General features: G+C 46.8%; 1 protein-coding gene and 1 non-coding gene across 2 annotated transcripts; both read left to right on the top strand.

The window, feature by feature from the left end:
* Positions 1 to 205: 205 nt before the first annotated feature.
* Positions 206 to 1,466, top strand: LOC124235156 (relaxin-3 receptor 1-like). The gene is made up of 2 exons (XM_046652765.1): positions 206 to 454; positions 555 to 1,466. Exons 1-2 carry the CDS (start codon positions 206 to 208, stop codon positions 1,464 to 1,466), a joined length of 1,161 nt encoding a protein of 386 aa, XP_046508721.1.
* A 17,914-nt stretch (positions 1,467 to 19,380) lies between these two features.
* On the top strand, positions 19,381 to 19,453 carry TRNAK-CUU (transfer RNA lysine (anticodon CUU)). Its single transcript has one exon. It is a non-coding gene; the product is annotated as a tRNA-Lys (tRNA).
* Positions 19,454 to 23,642: the final 4,189 nt, after the last annotated feature.

The raw sequence follows: 23,642 nt of genomic DNA on the forward strand, positions 1-23,642 counted from the left end.
TCGAAGGTGAACCAAAAGCCAATAGAAATACGACTTAGTAGCTCTCGGGGCGGGGCACGGGTGCAGTTGGCCAATCGCCGGCCAGCGGGGCGGCCTCCAGCCCTTTCAACTTGCTGCCGAGAGGCGCCGCAGACCCCCAGTACTCTCGGGCGGCTGCGAGCCTTTGAGTGGCCCCGAGCGGACCCCTGAGTCCCCGCCAACGGCGATGGCGTCAACCAGAGGCAGCTGTCGTATCGCCCGCGTCGTCGGGGCCGTAACCCCCATGAACTGGCTGGAAGACCCGTCGTCAGAGCTGTCCCCGAACAGTTCCGTGGGCAACGGATCGGAGAGCTCTCACCCGGCCCGGGGTCCTCGCAGCCTGGACGGCCTGGAGGGCGTGGCAGGGGCCGGCGCGGCACTGACGCTGTGGGCGCCGATCGCGGGCGCCTACCTGGCCCTGTGCGCTGTAGGGCTGGTAGGCAACATGCTGGTGCTGGTCTGGGTGCAGTCGCAGCAGCAGCGCCGCCACTCGCTGCTGAATTGCTTCCTCTCAACCTGCAGCCACCGACCTGCAGTTCGTGCTGACGCTGCCCTTCTGGGCCGTGGACATGGTGCGCGACTTCAGCTGGCCCTTCGGGGGAGCCGTGTGCAAGGTAGTGCTGACGCTCACGGTGCTCAACACGTACGCCAGCAGCTTCTTCTTTAGCGCCACGAGCGTCGAGCGCTGCTGTGCTGTCTTGGGCGCGCAGCGCCGCAGTCGTCCCGGCACCCCGTGGGCCGTCTGCGTGTGCAGCCTGCTCTGGGCCACCGCAGTCCTGGCCGTCGTGCCCACTGCCCTGTTCGCCAGCGTGGGGGCTGAACGCTTGTGCCTGCTGTGCTTCCCCGACGGCAGTCCGGACTGGCTGGCCCTCTACCATCTGCAAAAGATCGCCGTGGCCTTCGTGCTGCCGCCTGCCACGCTGACTACCTGTTCGCTGTTGCTCCTGCGCTTCCTGCGGCGGCTGCGCGGGCCATCGGGCGACTGGCCCCGACGGCTCTCGCCGGTCACCCACGCGCTGTCCTGCGTGTTGCTGGCCTTCGTGCTCTGCTGGCTGCCCAACCAAGCACTCACGTTCTGGGGCGTGCCGATCAAGCTGAACGCAGTACCTCGGGACCATGCTTACTTCCTGGCGCAGGCCTTCCTCTTCCCCGTCTTCATCTGCCAGGCGCACTCCAACAGCTGCCTCAACCGGCTGCTCTACTGCCTGCTGCTCTGCGACTTCCGTCAAGGTCTGCGAGAGCTGTGCGGCCGGGCAAGCGCCCCGCGGACCTCCGACCCGGGTCCGACAGCCGTGCCCCAGCAGCCACGCTCTCCAACCAGGCCTGAACCCCGAGAGGCGCACCTCTCAGGAAGGACCACTAGCAGCTGCGTCATTACCGAGAGTGATGGGGCAGATTGTGCCACCCGGGGTTGGGGTGATGACGTCAAGAAGCAGTGTCTGACTTAAGGGCCAGTATTCTTGGGTCTCTAGGAGGGGCGGTGTGGGCCCATTGGCCGTGGAGACTACGTAGGACAGAGTTCGCCACTAACGTTGTGTGACTTTTCCTCCCTAGGCTCGGTCTCCCCATTCCTACAAGAAGAGGTGAGGATCAGATGAACCCTGGAGACCCCGCCGGGTCTAGCACTTTGATCCTCTTGGCACAACCTCTGCAAACAAAAATCGCCTTATAAGGCACTTAATTGGGCTCTTGCTTTATGTTTCCCTTTTGTTTCTATAAGGGAGCTGTGAGAGAGGGATCTGGGCCATTTTTGGAAACCTAGAATGGAGGAACTTCAGGCACAAAAGTAGCCTGATGGCTCAAGATTTCTGAGCTTACATCTACAAGGCGTGCCTGCTACATGTCCACTCCAGATCCTGGGGGCTTGGCCGACCCCAAACATCATTCATTCAGCAGTATGCCATGACTCTGAGAGTGCTGGCTGTTGCATGAAAAGGGGCTACAAGGAGCAGCCCGAAGGCCTGGAGCTGTGCAGCATTGGGTGGGGGTTGGGGGGGGTTGGTGGGGGGGAGCTGCAGTGGCCTGAGTGGACACATAGGGCGGAACTCGGACTTGTGGGAGAGAAGTCATGGGAAGCAGATTTTGATCCCTAGTTATGATGAGCCTTTCCCGTTTTTGAGCACCTGAGCTTCATGAGGTAGCGAGCTCCCTGATCTTGGAGTTATTCTAGCAGAAACTAGACAGTCGCCAGGAATGATGGTCATAGAATTGATGCATCAAATGGGGATGTGGAGTTACTAGATGATTTCACAATCCCTTTTAGCCTGAAGACCCTATAACTGATACAGGACAGGTAGGAGTATATTTTCAGTGCTTACGTGATGCAGGCCTCAGCAGTCAGCATCTTCTCCCCCTGCTCCCCAAATGTACCCTGAAGGTAAATCAAAAGACAGCTGATTTAAATCCCTTCTCTGGTAGGCAGGACTCGATTCCCATATCGATTCAGAGCCACCAAAGACATTCTCAATGCACATCACTTGAGGAGATTACGTAGTCAGAAGTCAGAACTCATATTTGCATCCTTGCAAAGACTCACTCATAAATTTCATGCCCGTTGTTTCTAATGGAGGAAGACTTGGTGCTTGAATGTAAAGGAAAAACCCATTCTCCCTAGCCTGCGGTCCAAGTCAGGAGCCACGCAGGACCTTGGGTCAACCAAACGTCTGCAGATCTGTTGTCCCAGAGCAGCCTAGAAGTGGGGTGACACCCACAGCTACACCTGATGGAATGAGAGTCCCTGGGTCTTTTGGTGTGGGCAATACTATTATTCCTTTAAAGTACCACAATATGGAAGAAGCTTAGTTTCTTGGAGTACTTGTCCACTTAAAAAGAAAATTTTTTGGAAAGTAAAGAACTGCAGTAGTTTACAGGTAGTTCCAAAACTTGATTTTTTTCCTGGAATTATTTTTTTTTTGAAGATTGGCACCTGAGCTAACAACAGTTGCCAATCTTCTTTTTTTCTTCTTCTTCTCCCCAAAGCCCCCCGGTACATAGTTGTATATTTTAGTTACGGGTTCATCTAGTTGTGGCATGTGGGACGCCTCCTCAGCATGGCCTGATGAGTGGTGCCATGTGTGCACCCAGGATCCGAACCAGTGAAACCCTGGGCCACAGAAGCAGAAGACACGAACTTAACCACTCGGCCACGGGGCCGGCCCCTCTTGGTGTTATTTTAAAGGTAGGTCATTTGCAGCTCAGTTCACCCATGAATGTGTTTGGTGTGGGCAACAGGAGGGAGAAGGAGACCCTACTGCAGTCTTCGTATCTGCAGTTACTGTCTTCCTGCAGCCCATCCCCTGGTTGTACATGGGACCAGCCCTAAGAACTAAAAAAAAAACAGTAGGACATGGGGTGCTCTCCTAAGAGAATGTGACACCTGTCTGGGAGCCCCAAGGACTCTGAATCAGAAATAACAGCTTATTAAATAGAACCTGAGGGCAACGGTCATTTCTAAAATCATTCCGTTTGAGGAATATTGTACCAAGTTACACTAATGACTCCATAAATACCACATAGTGGACACCAGGGTGTGGGAGTTAAAGACATTCAACTTGGAGTCAGCCTGGTCAGAAGCCCCTGCTCTGCCTTGCTGTGTGACCTTAAGCCAGCCACTTTGTCTCTCTGAACCTCAATTTCTTCATCTTTAAAATGAGGAGGTTGACAGTTCCTTGTGCATTTTCCAGAGCAATGATTAATTTTTACCCCCTCTGTGTTATCTTCTAATTGCTCTTCACGTGCAAACTGTTTTTAGGGTCATTTCTTGCCACACAGCAGAGATCCTCCAAAATATCACACTTCATTTAACTCCTTGTTCCTGTAAATTGTTCCCTTTATGGAGGTTGGGGTACTTTTACTGGCTCTTGTCATAAAAGTGTCATGTTGCTCATTGAGAAGAGGACTGTGGATCTTAAGGAGGGTTAGATCCAATACACATATTGGTAGTCTTGGACTGCGTGCCCAGCTGGCGCTCAAGGCTTCTCTTGGAACTGCCTCATGTGAGGAAACAGGACCCAAGTGTGCCCCAGAAAGACAGCCAGCAGTCAAGGGTGCACTCAGCACAGTCCTGACCCCCACCCTGCAGGGGCAGTGAGGAGGAAGGCCCAGGGTACAGGGCACTTTGAGAAGACTGTCTGGAAAGGATGAACTGGAAGAGTGAATAGTCAATAGATGTAGAGAAGAGAGACAGGAGGGAAATGCATGTGCGGAAGTGCAGAATAAAGGAGATTTCTGAGGGAAAGAATGCAATGAGCTGGCACTTATTGAACACAACAACAAGGCAGGCACAGCCTTTGTGTATGCTTGATCCTCACAAAGGATTTTGAGGTGCATAGTATTATTCATGTTGTATGGAGGAAATGAAGGTTCAGAGACGTTAGGGAATTGCCCAAGATCACACAGTTTGTAAAGTGGCATAGCAAGTGTTTCAAACTGCAGCTCCCAGATTCCGAAGCCCAAACTCTTAATCACCATTGGCTCATCTGCCAGGCACCAAGAACGGGGGTAAAATGCTCAAAGAGGCCGAATGAGAATGTATGGCCTGGGCACAGAGGTGACCGAGGAGCCAGGTGCCTGCAAACAGAATCGGTGCTCTGAGTAAGTGTATGGAGGCTGCTGGGTTTGCTGCAGTGTCAGATGCTACAGGGGAGGGGTGGAGGGGGACGAGCAATGGCCTGAATGAATCACAAGCATGTCTGACATTGTCATTCAAGCCAGCACATCCCAGTCCCTTCAGTGGCATGTGGGGGAGAGACATAAGGGGACCCTCAGACTCCTAAGCTCCTCCAAGTGGGTGAAGATGTAAAGCCATTGACCCCATGCCAGGAGTGGGTGGGTGGCTGGCCGAAAGCATCTTCGGCTTGCAGAGATGACCCACTGCCCGTTGTAGCAGCTGGGCCCCAGCAGCTCGGCCTCTGCAAGCTTTCTCTGCTAAATTCTCCCCTAAAGAGGGGCAGGACACTTCCTGCGTCCCAACCCTGAGTCATGCAGCCTACTTGGTTAGGCAGTCCCTTGGACTGTGACCACCTTTGTCTTTCCCCTCAGGACAGAGGGCAGCTGAGCCTTTCTTTCTCTGCCAAGTCCACCTCACTCTCAGCTCCTGCATGAAGCCTTCGAGGTGTTGGAACCCCAGGCAGAAATGTTCTAGACCTTTCCTCAACCCCTGCCTGCTCTCTGTGAAAGCTTTTGGGGTCCTTGTGTCCTATTTTGTACACCTCCTGTGTGTGCCCTGAGCCATTTCTCTGTCTCTCTGTGTTGGCTCCACTCTGCTGGCCCCCCTGCAGTCTCTCTGGCCCACCTTGGGGGACAAGGGCCAGGCTTACAGGCCTTCCTGGTTCCCTCCACAGTGCTCTGCCCGAGCAAACTGAATGGTGAGTATGTTTCTGTTTCTTCTCTTCAATTCTAAACTGTAAACATCTGTAGCTCATTCTTGCTTGAATTGCTTATACAGTAGGCTTTCAATAAATGTTTGATGAATTAGTGAACACTGCTGTGTATGTCCTCACTGTAGTTTGCCTGTGTATGATGTGGTCTCTGGTCTCTCCCCATTCCCTTAGCCTGAGTAGGGTCGTCCAAAGTCTCCCCTGGGTTCCAGAAGACTGCTCTTAAAGTCCAAGCTCCAATGGAATGGGCCAGCCGGCCTGGGCCTTCTTTGGAACCCACCTTTGTTCAGCTTGTTACATTCCCCAGACCTCCTGTAAGTCATCATCTCAATTAACCACAGCATCCTTAGGGACCGGATCCCATTATTCCCATTTCGTGAAGGAGCAAACTGAGGCTCCAGGTAGAGAAGTGGCACACAGCAAATCAGCAGCAGAGCTGACACCAAGCCGGGCCCACCACCCTGCCCTGCCTCTAATATGAGTGGTCAGACTGGAGGTAATCAGGACAGAAATGATACGAGTGAATGTGGAGATGGCTGATGGCTCACTACCTTCCACAGTTATTTTCTCTTAATAGGATCTGAGAGGGTAACTGTCCCAGAGGCCCTTGGAGATGTGGGGGTGGCCGGGGGGGGGGGGGGGGGGGGGGGGGGGGGGCGTGGCCTTGGGCTAAAGCAGGGGCTTTGAGACACTCTCTGAGAAATGGAGTCTGACCATTGACCTAAATGAGGCCACGCTTTGCTGAATTCCAACCTCCTGGGAAATGGTAGGAGAGGCTGGATGGGGAAAGCCAGATTATAGCACCTGGAGGAATAGATGGGAGGTGAGGAGCTGGAGACCACAAATGTAGAAAGCTCTTTCAAAATAACCTGTGATGGAGGTAGGAGAGTGGTAAGTCATAAAGGGCTTTGAGGAAAGGTGCTGGTGGGAAGGAGCCAGCAGGGTGGCAGAGGTTGAACATGGAGGAGAGAGGGCGGTGGAGGAGTGAGAGTTTGCAGGGAAGAGAAGATCTAGAGTCACTGCGGGGCAGGGGTTGGTTGTAGACAGCATAAGTCTCAAGGCTGACCAGTATATTCGAAAGCAGATGCTGTTGTTGATTGAATTGTGTCTGCCAAAAGGGTGTGCTGAAGCCCAACCCCAGGTACCTGTGAATGTGACCTTATTTGGAAACAGAGTCCTTGCAGACATAATCAAGTTAAGATGAAGACATAAGATTAGGGTTGGCCTAATGCAATGACTGGTGTCCTTACAAAAAGGCCACATGTAGACACAGAGACACCCAGAGAAGAGAGTCTTGTATGAAGATGGAAACAGATTGGAGTGACGCATCTACAAGCCGAGGATTGCTGGCAATCACCAAAAGCTGGAAGAGACAAGGCAGGATTCTTCCCTAGAGCCTTCTGAAGGAGCATGGCCCTGCTGACACCTTGATTCCAGACTTCCAGCCTCCAGAACTGTGAGAACAACTTTCTGTTGTTTTAAGCTGCCCCACTTGTGCTAATCTGCTACGGCTGCCCTAGGGAACTAATACAGATGTCCTAGGCCCAAGCCCGCCTGGAGAGGAGACTTGGGGAGAAGGGTGCTCACCTCCTGGCTAAAGTCTGCAGCCCCCACTCTCCTCCCTGGTGACCGGTGGCCTGGGCAGATTAGAAGCAGGGTACTGATTCCCCAAGGTCTAACCGGGAGCCACCATAGAGGTCTGGGTGCTCTGGGAGGCTTGCATTGAGGGGGGAGGGCGGGCTGTGCAGAGGCGAAGGGGCCTCTGGTCACAGCAAAGATGTGACACTGAGGAAAGGGAAGCTCCATTGCCCATGTTATGCCTCCCCATTTTGCAGTCCTAGGCCTTTGCCACCTCTCTTCCCTTGCTCCCACTGTGCCCCCGACCGGGGAGCCCCTCCCAACCCCATCTTTCCCTGGTGAAATCCCAGCCTATATCAGGCTCAACTCAAAGGGCCTCTTTTCCGTAAGCCATCACCCCTGGGGACACTCTTGTCTGGGCCATGGGCTGCAGAGCTGCTCTGCCACTTCTCTGCTTTCAACCCCTCTCTGGGTGCCCCCCTGCCTGGCAGTGCTCCCTCAAGCTTCTTCATTGAAGTACTCTGAAGGGCTCGGCACTCAGTCATGAGTGAAGTGTTCCTTAAAGCCTTGAGTTTTATTTTCAAAATTCATCCAATTTTCAGTCAGCTCCATACTATATTCATGTTTATTTTGCAAAAAATGAATGTCCCCCTCCCCAATACTCAAGGGACTGACACTCTTAGAAGATGCTCCAAATATACTCTGTGTAGCACTACAGAGAACCCCAGGGTGAGAAGCAGATACTTGCAAGATAAGACCCAGAATCCTATGCCTCCACCATGGGCCCCGTCTCCAGCCTTCTCTGGACCCTAGTCCCTGCATAAATCTGCTCGCGCTGTTTCCTCTGCCTGGCATGCCAGCCCCACTAGCTGGGGAGTTTGTTTGTGTTCTCACAGCCCTTTGCTTATTCTGTACCGTGATGCTCCATTCTCCTGGCTGCTGGCCCCCTGGATTCTCTGGATCCTGAGTCTGAACCCCATTTCCCTCCCCACTTCTCAAAGCACTTTTTGGCTGTATCTTTTAAAGCACTCAGGGGCCACAGACAGTGGGTTGGTCCTGACTGAAAAAATGTTTCAGGACCCCCAGTTATGTATGGCGGGTTTGCAATAAGTCATGCAGTCCTACCATCATTGGTTTGGACTTCCTCCACTTCCTGGGGATCCTGAGGGCACCTGCCACAGGGTGCCCCGTAGTTTGGTCCCTTATGGTCATGACCCCCTCCCTGGACTGAGCAGGAGCCCCTCAAAGCCAGGGACCTGCTTCTCTGATCTGCTCTGATTTGTATCTCCCTCACAACAGCCTCTGGCACGGAGCAGGTGTTGGAAGATTCCTTGCTGAAACAGAAATCTGTGTGGCCCTGACTCTTGACCCCTCAGCTTTCAGTTTCTCTGCTCTTCACTCACTGATTGAAATGTCAAGTAAACAGGGATCTGTAAACCTACTTTTAATTCCCTGAGGGTGGAGTGGGCTCCATTTTAAATGTCCTTCTGTTGTGGTTAGGATAAATTGACATATTTCATGAGTGGACAAAGGAAGGGGGTGTGTGTGTGTGTGTGTGTTTGGGGGAGAGGGTGTCTTTCCTGCAGGAATCCAGTTGTCACCTTGGATTATTGTAGTTGATTTCTTAGCACTGCCCCAAGGGAGGTGGCAAAATGGGGACAAAAAAATGACATTAATTTGGTCAGCAACCCATGGATTCAGAAACCGAGGAACGCATCCTCAGAGGTCCTAGCTAAGCCCCTGTTTTAGAGATGGGGAAGCAGAGGTCCAGGGAGGGGAGGCCACTGTCCAAGGTTACACAGGGAGACTATGTCACAGCCTGCCTCCCACAGTCTGACAAGGTCCCAGGAAGAAGGCAGGCCACCCCTGACCAACCATCCAATTTGCCTGGGACTGGTTTCCTGTGCGAAGACTGGGCAAATCTGGAAGGTGCTCACGCCACCACTGTAGGTCAGAATTTCTCTCTCCTCTCTGTCTGTAAAGTCTCCCAGACAAATTCTAGGGGGAGAAAAAATGAAAAAGGCAAAAATATCTGAGGCTCAGCCTATCACTTGGACCCACCAATGGCCCAGCCTGGCAGTGGGGTGGGCTGGGTTGCCCAAGGCAGCTGGGGCTCTGATGCTGCCCAGGCCCTGCCTTGCTGTGAGCACTTCCCCCTGGGTCTCCAGCTCATCCACAGTTTTGCTCTGTTGTACAAAAGACAATTTAAAAGCTCTCTTGGAATTGCTTAACTTTGATCTTTATAAACAACTCTTTTGATGAATGCCAGGATCCCTGTGGCAGATATTTTGAGAGACTCTGTTTAGCAATGTGCTGGCATGTTTTTCTGCTGCTTTGCAGTCTGAAGGAGATCCAGACAGCTGTCCCTAACTCTCTGTGTGACCTTGGCAAATTCCCACACTTTTCTGAGCCTTGATTTCCCCATGTGTGAAGTGGGAAATGCTTGTATCTATCTTGTTGAGTTGCTCTGAGAAGTAAAGGAGAAACCATTGGAAATTGCCTGCCACATAGCAATCACTCAGTGAGAGATAGCTGTTGTGATCTCAGGTCCCTGATGGCTGTAGGTCCAGTTGATCCCTTCCTCCACGGTCTGGGGAAGCCAGTTAGGGGTTAGTGAAGACACTGGGATTCTCTGTGGATGGAAATTTGAGATTTCTCTCTCCCGGCCCCTGCCAGTCCAGAACTCAACTCTGCTGTTAAATATTTATTAGTTTCCATGCAGAGGCTTTTCACCAGAGCCTCTTTCTTAGATTATCAGAGCATGGCTAAAGTTCTGAAGGGTGCTCATGATAGAGCTACAATTAGCTAACAGTGGAGGAGGTTGGACTTGGGTGGGTGGAAGTGGAGTAGATGGAAGGGATCAGGGCTGGTAGAAAGGGCACTAGCCTGAGCATCAGGAGACGTAGGACCATCTCCCAAGTCTGCTTCTCATTTGCTGGGACATAAACAAGGCCCTTTCCTCTCTGGGCCTCTGGCGCCCCATCTGTGAGATAAGCAGGTCAGAGTCAGTGATCTCCAAGGCTCTATCTAGGTCTTAATTCTTTGAGTCTAAGTTTCTGTACCTGACTGTGCTAGGTACACAGGCATTAATCAGTGTGGCATTTAATAAATGTTCATTCAGTGAATTAATTTGTGGGGAGGGTACTGACACCAGATGTGGACTTTGACCCCTGCCATTCTCTTCTAGGAGAAGGGCCCGGCCCCAGTGTGATATTTGTTTTTCTGCTGTCCAACCCACAGCAGCACAGTCCTGAGGAAAAGAAGAAGGGTTGAGGGCCAGGATATCAGTCTGCCTCCCTGGGGTCCTAACCCTGACTTCCTCCTTCCAGTGAAGCAAATTTCTCTTTCAACTCAGCTCCTCCCTGAAAGTAGCCAAGAGACCCTGACTCCTTTATCAAAACAAACTGAGGCTGCCTGCCTGATGGTATAAACTGGGATGAACCCTAGTCTTTAAGGTACCTGCAGGGGTGACTCTAGCAGAGACAAGCCTGTGTGCTCGAGATGCTTCAGGCCTTGATGGCAAGGATGGTTTGGACAAAAGAGCAGTTCAGAGGCTCTGCAGTTCTTGGAGCCGATAGGGTGACCGCCGTCTCCAGCATAGGCTTCCCTGTGTGAGCTCACTGCACTTTAACTCCTTGCCGCTGTTCCAGATGAAAAGGCGCAGCTCTCAACTTAGAACAGCAAAAACTGGATGAAGACAACCAGAGTTTCTCTTGGGAAGGAAAGGGCTTATCTGTCCTCAGTCACTGGCCACAGCCACGCCAGTCTTCTTTCCAATAATTAGTCTTCTCCTCCAATAATAACTTCTCCCATATTCAGAACTTTCACTCTTGAAGTTAGCTCTGTCTCTCCAGGACACTTTGCCTCCCATCCCCCGCCCCAGCTGGCAACCTTCAGGTCTCAGCCAGAACAGTACTTCCTCAAACAGGTCTTCTCTGCCCTCTAATCTAAAGTAGGTGTCCTTGCCACATTCTCTCAGAGTTCTTCGTACTTTTTAAAAATAGTACTTACTGCCATTAATCTTTCTTTCTTTCTATGTGTGTCTATTACACTCTGCTACTCTATTCAAAGACCTATGGGATGACAGCTTGCCTTCTTCATCACTATATCCCTAATACCTGGTAATCTTTTCATTTCTTACAGTCTTTTTTTCCCTGGTATTAATATAGCATCAGGGCCGCCCCGTGGCTGAGTGGTTAAGTTCACGTGCTCTCCTTCCACGGCCCAGGGTTTTGCCGGTTCAGATCCTGGGCGCAGACATGGCACCGCTCATCAAGCCGTGCTGAAGTGGCATCCAACATAACACAACCAGAAGGACCTACAACTAGAATATACAACTATGTACTGGGGGGGCTTCAGGGAGAAGAAGGAGAGGAGAGAGGGAGGAAAAAAAAGGAAATTGGCAACAGATGCTATCTCAGGTGCCAACCTTTAAAAAAATAATAATAATATAGCCTCACCAGCATTCTATTTGCTTGATATATCGTTTTCTGTGCCTATTTTAGGTGTATCTCTTGTAAACAATTATGGCTGGATTTTGTTTTATTTTTAATCTAGCCTGATAATCTTTGTCTTTTAACTTCCTAATTCAGTTAATTCACATTTATTATGGTATTGTAATAGCTGGATATGTTTCTATCTTATTTTATGCTTTATCATTATCTTAGTTTTTCTGTTTTAATTTCCTCTCTTTTCATTTGGATTCAGTTATTTTTCTCATTTCATCTTTTCCCTCTAGTAATATGAAAGGTTTTTTTAGTCTTTTAGTACCTATCCTATAATGCTCTACATTTCTTTTTAACCGCTCGACTATGGGGTGAGCCCTTCCAGATTTTTTTATTGTGGCAAAATATACATAATATTTATCACTTTATCCATTTGTAAGTATACAATTCAGTGACGATAAATACAGTTAAAGTGTTGTATAACCATCACAACTTCTATACCCAAAACTTTTTCATCGTCCCCAACTCATTAAATAATACCTCTCCCTTCCCCTCTGTCCCCAGCCCCTGGTAACTAGAGCTCTGTTCTACTTTTTGTCTCTATGAATTCAACTATTCTAGGTACCTCATATAAGTGGAATCATACAATATTTACAGTATTTGTCCTTCTGTGTCTGTTTTTTTTCACTTAGCATAATTTTTTAACATCCATCTGTGTTGTAGGTATATCAAAATTTCCCTCCCTTTTATGACTAAATAATATTCCATTGTTTATCCATTGATCTGTTGATAGACAATTGAGTTGTTTCCACCTTTTGGCTATTGTAAATGCTGCTATGAATATTGGCGTACAAATATCTGTTCAAGTCTCAAAGATTTTAAAATGGCTCTGTGAGGACCTGTTTCCTCCTTTGGAAAAGGAGCAATTGGGCAACTTCCAGCCCTAAGACTCCATGAAATGAATTGTCTCCCAAAAGGACTAAGGGGGCTGAGAGATCAAAGGTACATACACATCAGTGACCTGTCCCTCAGAATGTCAGGGCTGGGGCCAGCCCCGTGGCGCAGCGGTTAAGTGCACACGTTTTGCTTCGGCGGCCCGGGCCTCTCTGGTTTGGATCCCGGGTGTGGACATGGCACTGCTTGGCAAGCCATACTGTGGTAGGCGTCCCACATATAAAGTAGAGGAAGATGGGCATGGATGTTAGCTCAGGGCCAGTCTTCCTTAGCAAAAAGAGGAGGATTGGCAGCAATTAGTTCAGGGCTAATATTCCTCAAAAAGGAAAAAAGAAAAAAGAATTCCAGGGTTTCTCATGTGCCCACTGTTTTAGGGCCCAGGGCACTGTGTGCAGCAGCCTTCGTGGACAAGGGTATGGCTTGGGCAGCCCCTCCCTCCACAGCTGCAGTCCCAGAGAAACAGAGCACAGGCTCTGGGGAAGAAGTGTTTAAATTGAGCCTGGCAGCCAGTCTGATCTACCAGATCAGGTTCTGATTCCCTGAGGACCCAGGGTCTCAGGGTGGGGGGTTCCCAGCCAGGGGCTGGCCCTGGAGGGGATGTCTTTGGTGGAGAGGTGTGGGGCGTCTGCTCTCACCCTTGATGGCAGGAGCCTCAGACCTCAGCTGATCCCCACCATGCCTGAGATGGCAGGAGGGCAGGGAGGCCTGTCCCCACCATTGAACCAGTCCTGGGAGCTTCAGTGACTGACTCAGTCTACTCCAGAGTGTGAATATTGGCACACTGCAGGTTATAACTCACCCACAGGCAGGTTCTGTTTAGCCGAAATAGTATTGCGTTAAAAAAAGGTAATTGACAACACTTAAAAATCAGGAGTTTTTGCTTAAAATCTAGATTTCTGATTCATTTTTAAATAAAGTCAGAAGAGCTGGTGGTCCTGGGTCTGCGTGCCCATGGCTGCCTCTTTCGATCAGACATAAAAACTCTAGTCTCTCAGGCACCCCAACCCCTTCACTCATCTGCCTGGCCCTACAGTGCAGTCATTGGCAGACCAGGGCACTGGAGCCCTTTCAACTATACTTAAATCACTTTTCAACCAATCAAGAAATGCTTCATAAGTCCAAGAAAATGAAAGGTCAGATTTAAGAACTTGTTAGTTGACTGGTGCATAATGGCAAGAGCGTGGGTGCTCGGAGCCAGACTGCCTATACCAAGGTCCGGCTCTGTTATTCATGAACTGTGTGACCTTGAGCAAGTTACTTAACTACTTCGTGCCTCACTTCCCTTATTCTTATGAGGATAATAACAACAACACTTTCCTCCCAGGATTGTTATGACATTTAAATGAGTTAACACATGTAGTGCTTAGGAAAGTTCCTGGGTGATGGAAAATGAGAAGGGGTATGAGAGGAAGTGATTGTGGCATGCATAATTGGAAGGCGTGACAGTGCCCAAGCAACAGCTCGCACCACAGGTGTGTGTGAAGCCCAGCTCTGCAACTTGTTCGCTGTGTAGTCTTGGACAAGTTATTTAACCCAGCTGAGCTGAAGGTCCTTTCAGTACTTGGAGGCACTTCACAGAGTAGAGACTCCACAAATGGCAGCTATTACTATTAAGTGCTTGCTAAATGCTGTTGGCTCCCTTCCACAGCATTCACTAGCCCTCTGCCCACTCCTTTCAGAGCTGCGGAATGAACGTTGATCTGGAAGACGAGGAGACTGAGCTAAAAAGAACAAAGAGGCTCTGCTGGGCACAATGGCACCACTGTGAGCATATGGGCTCACGATTTCCTTTCTGTCCTTTCAACCAGCAGGGATGTCATTTGGGGCCTTGTGGGAAGGGCATGGGAGCCCATCCAGAGTTCTACCAACGGGTCTCAGGGAAAGTCAAAGAAGAACCAGATGCCAGAGTAGGAACAGCCCTGCAGGATCTTTGTGAGTCAGTCTCCTTGTTAGGTAGATAAAAAATCTGGGGCTCAGAGTGGGAAAGACACTTGTGTAACATCACAGAGCACATTAGGGTCCAGAATCAGAGCTTCACACGGGGCAGCTGGAGGCCTCATGTCTCCAGGTCTTATATTCCCAGAGAACATTTCAGACATTTACACTTTAGACATTGGACCTTTTCTGCAAATGAAGTTGTGTATTCTATCATTAAACACATTGACAAGATGAAAAAAGTAAATATTTATCTTGCAACTTAAATATTTAGAATATATCCAAACTCATACGATCCAGTTTTGGCATTTTTTTCTTTTTTAAATAATAGTTTATTGAGGTATAATTTACATACTGTAAAATTCATCTTTTTAAACTGTACAATTCCATGGTTTTTAGTGTGTATATATATATATGTAGGATTATCACTACTATCTAACCTTAGAACACTTTCTTCATTCTCCCCTCCAACCCCCTGGCAATCGTTAATCTACCTTCTATCTCTGTGGATTTGCCCATTTGATTTCTATGAATTTTAGACAATTCACGGAAATGGAATCATACAATATGTGGTCTTTTCTGGTTGGCTTCTTTCACTTAGCATAATGTTTTCAGGTTCATTCACACTGTAGCACGTATCAGTACTTCATTCCTTTTATGGCTGAATAATATTTCATTATCTGGATATATCAAATTTTATTTATTCATCACCACATGATGGACATTTGGTTTGTTTCCACTTTTTGGCAATTATGAATACTGCTATAAACATTTGTGTACAAGTTTTTGTCTGAAGATATGTTTTCGTTTCTCTTAGGTATATACTTAGGAGTGGAACTGCTGGGTCATATGGTAACTCTGTGCATAACCTTTTGAGGAACTGCCAGACTGTTTTCTAGTTGCACCATTTTACATTCTCGCCAACAGTGAATGAGGATTCCAATTTCCCTACATCTTCACCAATACTTGTTATTATCTGTCTTTTTGATTACAGCCATCTTAGTGTTACTGAGCCCTAGTTGGACTGGAGACCTAAACGGAGGTCCTTTTGGCTGGAGTCGCTCACACCAATAGGATGAGACTGGGTTCAGAATAGCAGAGCAGAAACTTTATTCGTTGGTCAAGGAATGGAGAAAGGGAGAGCTTCTGCTCTAAAACACCTTCTCCCCAAAGACAGGGAAACGGGGAGGGAACTCTTAAAGGGCAAGGGGTCCTGGCATCATTAGGCTTCCAGGAAAGGGGCAGTGACTTCCAGGCACAGTTGGTGTATGCACAGTCCTCCAAACTTCTTTGCCCAAGGCACCAAATGTGCCTAGCAAGGTACGAAGTGGGTAGGGGTTTGGGTTTGTATGGTAAAGAAGCAGAGGCAACTTGAAGTCACCTCCCAGTCCCTCTGTGCAGGCACTGCTCCTGTAGTGGGGTTAAAGCTGGTTTAAAGTGGTTTATCTGAGGCAGAAGCCTAGCTCAGGTGAAAAACATCTGAAAGGGAAATGTTAGATGTGGGCCAAAGCTAAGTTTTTCTGTTAAGAACACACGTTGGAGGGCCCGCCCAGTGGCGCAGTGGTTAAGTTTGCCATTCTGCTCCTCGGCGGCCCAAGGTTCGACGGCTCGGATCCCGGGTGCGGACGTGGCACCACTTGGCAAAAGCCACATATAAAGTAGAGGAAGATAGGCATGGATGTTAGCTCAGGGCCAGTCTTCCTCAGCAAAAAGAGGGAGATTGGCAGTAGTTAGCTCAGGGCTAATCCTCCTCAAAAAAAGAATACATGTTGGTGCACCAGGGATATGTATGGGTGACCCTAGCTAGCTTGGCATCCGTGTAGCCTCTCTTTGCCTTTTATGCTGCTGCCTTGTCCTCACTCCCATGATACCCAGGGATCCTACTTGGCTGTCCCCTCCCCTACGTCAAGCCTCGGGTGATCTATAATCCTATCTCATTGATAGGAATGAGATCCTTGGTAGAGAGCACACGGCATGAGACTCCTCACTTAATGGGCACTCACCAAGGGTAGAAAACAAGATCTTCATCCCACCAACCTCATAGACTGCTGGGGAAGCCAAGGCAGCAGGAACCACACTGTCCGTTCATCCAGTCCTCACAACACCTCTGCGAGGTGGGTAGGCAGTTTGTAACATCACATGTTTTATGAGTGGCCCAGTCCGCATTTGAACCTAGGTAGTTTCAGGCCAGTGCCTGTGTGCTTGCTCTCTGCACACATGGCAGAGGGACCATGTTGAGTCAGAAGGGAGTATAGTTGACGCTGCGTGTACAAAGGAGAGCACATTCGCCATCTAGTAAGCAGTAAAGTCTTCCTGGAGAAGGTGTGTCCTGATGGGGGTCTTCCAGGATGGAGTTGAGAGAGTGGGGAGCCAGCATTTCAAACTAAGGGAGAGGTGCACCTGGTATCCTGGAGGCTTGAAAGTACATGGCTTTGCTGTTTCCAGTTCAGTGTGGCTGGAGCATCCGGCACAGGAGGGGGTTGGCAATCGAGTCTGGAGAGGTAGGCTGTAGCAAGATCAGTCAAGAGCAGGCAGGCCTTGTTAAGGAGTTTGGACTTTGGACTTCATCCTGAGGCAGTGGACAACCTTGGAGAGTTTTAGAGGAAATATCAGAAAGATTGTGCTGGCTTCAGAGGTCTCCCCAGATCACTGAGGAGTCTGGCTTAGCTGCAGCTGGTATCCAGAGGGAGGAAGGGGGAAGACGGGAGAATCTTCATGATTCTCATCTCAGCCGTCTCCATGGCGACACTGGAAGATGGTACAGTTCCTATGAATGAAATTTCCTTACTGAAACTTCAAGCATTTTTTATGTTTCAGGCTGATCTAGACCCAGGCTTCACCCCCTTCTCTCTGAACATAGAGAGGTGAACTGAGAAGGTGAGAAAGTGGAGAAGGAAATTCTGGGGTGAGATGGTATGAGGCAGATGGGCCCCAGTTGTGTCACCAGCCTGTGCAACCTTGGCCACCCGTCCTCCAATCTCCATCCCCAGGCCTGCCCAGGTCCAACACATAGTGGAAAGCAAGTTGTGTCTCTTGGGAAGGAGAGGAGCTTTTCTTCCTGTCCTCACTCAATGAGACTCTATGGAGGGGACCAGCACTTTCGTCCGGGGGGTCTAGGTGGTCATCGGTTCATGAGCTCCTTAGAGACCTCCTTAAACTCTTACTCCTTTTAGCCCTCCCTCTCTCCCTCTCATCCCCCCGGCCCTGCCCCCATATTTTGCAGATGAGGAAACAGAGGCCTGCATTATGGAAGTAACTTGCATAAAGGTTAGAATTCCAAAGGAACTTCCTCAAAAAATTAAACATAGAATTACCATATGATCCAGCAATTCCATTTCTGGATATATACCTAAAAGAACTAAAAGTAGGGATTCAAACAGATATCTGTACACCAACATTCAGAGCAGTATTATTCACAATAGCAACAAAAGCACTAACAAACAGCAAAAAAAGAAAAAGAGAGAGAATAAAGACAAGCAAAAATTTGAAAAGTAAAAACTTAGGATTCCTACCACTCAAGTATCAACCATTGAAACCTTAACATATGGCCTTCTTTTTACTAAAATGAAAGATTGTATTTTATCTGCAATCTACTTTTTTCAATCATCTCCACTTTTCCATTACAGTAAATTTTCATCTTATCTAAAATTCAAACTATATGCAAATTCCTCTGGTTGACCCCCAAATCTCTTTTACAGCAGGTTTATCCAGAACAGTATCCAATCCAGGATCACCTGTTGTGTCTGATTATTATGGTCCCTGCGTCTCTTTTAATTTAGCAAAAGTCATTTCTAAAAATATAATAGTTACTTGTTAAAGACGCCTGGCCAGTTGTCCTGTAGAATTTCCCACCTTCTGATTTTGGGTTAGTGCTTCCTTGTGGTGTTATTCATCTGGTTCCTCATGCCTCTTTATTTCCTGTTAACTGGATTGATGTCTAATGGCTGACAGACCTACCTAAAACAGTTTTTTGGCTAGAATAAACAGTTACTATTGATCTTGTGTACTTCATATTATATTACTATGAAGACACACTGTCTTGAAGATTAGTAAACCACTAGCAAAACTCAGATTAATTTCTCAATTAAATAAGGTGACAGCCGCCATCATACAGTTAGATTGCCCCCTTGCATCTAAGGAGTAACCCGTGTAGTGTTACTTTGACCCTGTGTGAATATCCAGTTCCCCAACAACTATTAATGTAATGGTTTAACCACAATTGATAATCTTCATTTATAAGGGTTTGCCAAATTATGCTTTTTCTAATCCTACATGGTTTTGTTTTGGGTTGTTTTTCTTACAAAGTAGAGCACTCTCTCATCAGCTTGCACTGTTTGGTTACTTGCAACTACAGTTCCTACTAGAAAAGCAGAATAAATTTTTAATTTCATTTTAGTTGGGAGAGGCTTGAAGTAGCAATCCCTCCCCACCCTGGGGTGCTATCACCCATAGAATCAATGTCTTCATCTTTTCGTTTTTCGTGTGAGCCAACGTTCTATGTTATTTTCCATTAATTTCTGAGACTGCTTTAGCTTTTAATAATCTATTGTGTGAACAATACAGCATGGCTTAGTTGAACCGCCGTCATGCCTTAGAAAAATCCCACAAAAGTCAAAGCCACACTGGGCCGCGAGAGGCCAGCCGGCTTTACAGCTGTGCTTTAGATTCTGAGCTTTTCCAGAGGGCACGCAGGACACTCCTAGGGAGCCTGTTTTTGTACTTGGCCACGCAGGCGTCGAGAACATTCTCCGAGCCCTGTGCAGCAGACGCCAGCGCTCTGCCAGTGGGAGTCTCTGGGATACTCAGGAGGCGCCCCACGCTCGCTTCCGTTCTCTCGGCGGGAGTTTGGGCCGCTTTACCGCTGACCGCTAGAGGGCCATTTATACATTTTTATTAAAGAATAGAAGTTTGTGAGCGCAGATTCAGAAATGAAATACAATTTTGGGAGCAGTGAAAAAGCTTTACCAAAACAAATTATAAAGTAAATAATTTAATGCAAAACATAAATCTTGGAATAAGTTAAAGTAATCTTATTCCTTTGAAAACATCTAGAAAAGAGGTTAGTTTCAGCTGCCCGGCTAGCTCAGTCGGTAGAGCATGGGACTCTTAATCCCAGGGTCGTGGGTTCGAGCCCCACGTTGGGCGGTGCTAGTTTCACAGTTTTTCCAATTCGCCATCAGGACTCATCAAGGGTAATCCTTTACCCAGCTTCGGCTTTCGTCAACAGTAATCACTGCTTTCAATCCGGAGTTTACTTTCGAGCAATTCAATACATGAAAAACTGTAAGACTGAACTGCTTGAAAGAGGAAAAGGTAAAACTAGAAAACAACTTATCTTTATAAGTACACAGTTAAAGGTTATCTGGTGTAGAAAAATATTTGTTACTGAGAAGTCTAGCTGAAGGGCAGTGGAATACCAAAGGTTAGGGGATAAGAAGACATGAAAATTTATGAAATTGTAGAGTTCATAAATATTACTGAAGTCATCTCTGTCAAAACGTCGGAAATGTGTATTTTTAACTTATTGCTATATGATGCCCAAGATTAGTTTGGAGACCAGCTCTGATTCACAGGACTTGCTATGCATATTAATTTCATATCCTTAAATTCCTTTAAGTAAATTGATCTTCTTTTTGCCTGTGGGAAGGGCTAGGGATTATTATGGGTTGTTTAAACCTCTGTAAGATTGTTCAGTGTTTAGCTAATCAGGTAGCTATTGTGAATAGACCTTAAGACTGTTTGTATCCTTTGTTTTTAGTGATTCAAACTGAAAATTTTTTCCTTCAGCCGCTTTGGAGTCTCAAAACATATCTCAAAGCAAATAATTATCTTTTCCTTCATGTATTTTCCTAAAAGAACTCACTTTCTCAGGACAAAACTTTGCTTTTATGTTGACAGCTGCAAATTCCTTCCTTGGTTACATATTTTCAGACATTCCCAGCAATTCTCAAACATTCTCCACAATTACCATATGTTATTATCATCAAATAGAATTTCAGACTTTGGAAGAAACTCATGGAAAATTTCAGCATCAGAATGAAGGTCCCTAAATCCCGTATTATTACGGAGGAGTACTTAATCTCTAGGTGATGAGAAGTGAAGTAGAATTTTTCAAGAGGCAAACCCCATCAGAGAAAAAGCAAACTGGTAAATTGATGACATGTCAATGAAGATATCATACATATATTTACATTGAAGATTGATGCTACAGGTTGAATCATGTCTCCCTAAAATTCATATGTTGAAGTCCAAGCCCCTCGTGCCTCAGAATGTGACCTTATTTGGAAATAGGGTTGTTACAGATGTAATTAGTTAAGATAAGGTCATACTGGAGTAGAATGGGCTCTTAATCCAAAATGATGGGTGTAATTTTGTCAAAAAGGGGAAATTTAGATGCAGATGTGCACCCAGAAACGCACATTTGGATACACTGGAGAATGCCATGTGAAGATGAAGGCAGAGATCAGGGTGATGCCTTTACAAGCCAAGGTATGCTGAAGATTGCCAGCAAACAAACAGAAGCTAGGAAGGAGTCATGGAACAGATTCTCGCTCACAGCCGTCAAAAGGAACTGACCCTGCCAACCCCTTGATCTTGGACTTCTAGCCCCCAGAACTGTAAGATAATAAATTTGTTGTTTAAGCTGCTCAGTTGGTTGTACTTTATTATGGTAGCCCCAGGAAACTGATATAATCAGTCTTCTTTTGGGAGGTGATTTTGATTTTAAATTTATTTTTTTATACCTATACCTTATATTACACAACTGTCATCAGCTTCATTTCATTTCCATTCAAAAGCCTTAGGAAAAGCAATGGTTTGTTTCAATATAGACCTAAGTTCAGCTCAAGTGAGGAAGTTAGGATAACAGCTCCTTCAGAAGTAATATCTAAAAATGAGCTTGATCTCAAAGGATATTTTCTTTTTACTGTTGGCTGATAATTTCTCATGTTGACTAATTTACTACTATTTGTACTAAAAGAATATATTCAAAGATAGACCAAATGAAACACAGTTTATTCTCCCATGGAACTCATATTTGAAGATTTTACATTCAATTATTCTATGAATGAATCATTTTAAGAAATTATGCTAATTCTGTGGTCCAGTTTTTTCAACAAGTAAATGTCCAGAAAAAGAAAGAGACAGAGTCAACTCAATCAAATGAAATTCCATGAAATGAGTGGGCTGTGTTTGAATCCTGATTTGAACCAACCAATCATAAAAAAACATGTATGAGGCAATTGGGGGAATGTGAACACTGACTGGATACTTGAAGATATTAAGGACTTTGGTTTTTTAATGTAACAATGGTACTGCATCGAAAACAAGAGAGGCTTTATCTTTTAGGGATACCTACTAACTTGTTTATGAATGAAACAGGTATGATATCTGGGATTTGTGTGTATGTATTTGGGTGGGTGGAGGAATAAGTGGGTACCAACAAAACAAGATTGGCCACATGTTAATAACTGTAGAAGCTGAGTTATGGATACACCATGGTTCATTGTACTATCCCCTCTGCTTTTGCTTGTTTTTAAATTTCCATAAATTTAAACACTATTTGATTATGCAAAAACAAAAGTGTCCAAGGAGGCACGTAACCTCCTTGCCCAGTGATCAAATTTAGCATCACTGAGACAACCAGACCTCATGTGCCTTCTGATGTGAGGCAATGAGAAGTGCATAGTATCAGCTATAAAATATTGTCAAAAACACTCAACTTAGATCTAATCAAGTCTTGAGACCTAACGTTAAGTTTGTAGAAAATATAGCAAAAAGAGAAACGAGTTAAGTAACATCATGAGTAAACAGTCAGATAAATCCAGAATGTCAGACATTCAAAGAGCCTTAGTCTCTTCAAAAAGCAAATGTTCTGAACAAAAACTAATACCACTAACAATAAAGTGTATGTGTGTGGATGGACTGGTTTTGTGCCAAGGGCTCCCCTCCCATCCCCATGGCAGTCTGGTGAAGCCAATGAACTCTTTTTTTCAGAATGTCTTTATTTTTATTTATTTTTTTGCTGAGGAAGACTCACTCTGAGCTAACATCTGTTGCCAGTATTCCTCTATTTTGTATGTGAGCCGCCACCACAGCATGGCCATTCACGTACAAGTGGTGTAGGTCAGTGCCTGGGAACCAAACCCAGGCTGCTGAAGCAGAGCATGCCCAACTTAACCACTAGGCCACCGGGGATGGCCCTCAGAATGTTTTTAAATGTTTAAATAAAAAACATAGGAATATTAAAGAAAATAATTATATCAAAATACAACTATCAAAACATCTTAAAATATATGGTAATGTACGTTTCCTTTTTAATGCACTAAATAAGATCTAACATGGGTCTAATAAGTACAGTAATTTCAAAGGAATGATGAATGTAAATGTCTCTGAGATATATGCAAGAACTATAATGTGATACGAAAACATTTGATTTTTATTGTGACAAAGCCATGGGTGCTGCTCATACTATTGTGGTTTGCTACCTTCATTTATGATGAAAAGACATGCTAAATTTCACTTCAAGGTTGGTGAAACTAAAGATGTAACTTTTCTCCCATCCAATGGACCCTCTGAATTGTATCCATGGACTCCTACCTTAAGAACTTCTGGTCTGGGTTTTAAAAGACAAGAGATTTAACAAGTAAATACAATACATGGTCATTTAATGGATCCTGTTTTGAAAAACAAGCAACAAGCATACAAATATAAAAATATTTTAAGAACAAGTGAGGAAATGTGGAGCGGAAACTATATAATTTTAAGGAATTATTGTTAATCACGTTAGGTATGATAACGGTATTGTGGTGTGTAGGAGAATACCTATTTCGGGAGTACATACTGAAGACGCAGACTCCATTACCAACCCCCTTCTGGCCAGATTGCTGTCCTGTGCAGAAACTGGAGATGCTTTTCAAAGTAGGCTTCAGAGGCAGCCTTTTCTCTCAGGTCACGCCAAAGCCCACATCATTGTGGCCCTATATTGCCCATGAGCCTCCACAACTGGGCTTTTACCATTCTTTTATCGCCGGTGATGCACACTGCCGGTCTTCCCCTTGCCCCAACAACGCACAAAATCAAGTCCAGGCTTTAACACCCCTAGGCCGTCTCAGAGAAAGTAAACAGCGAGTGGAGGACGGGAAGGGGCCGCCGCCCCTCCCCCACCATCCAGCGGCGCCTAACGCGCCTCGGAACTACCAGTCCCGGCGTGCACCGCGACGGCGCGGGCGCAGGAGAGCCGGCGCGGCGGGCAGCCGTTGGCTGGAGCGGCGGCTGCGCGGGTCGCGGTGCTGTGAGGTCCGCTGGCGCTGGCAAATCGGGCCCAGGATGTAGA

Source organism: Equus quagga, chromosome 2, assembly GCF_021613505.1.
Source record: "Equus quagga isolate Etosha38 chromosome 2, UCLA_HA_Equagga_1.0, whole genome shotgun sequence".
Lineage (NCBI taxonomy): Eukaryota > Metazoa > Chordata > Mammalia > Perissodactyla > Equidae > Equus > Equus quagga.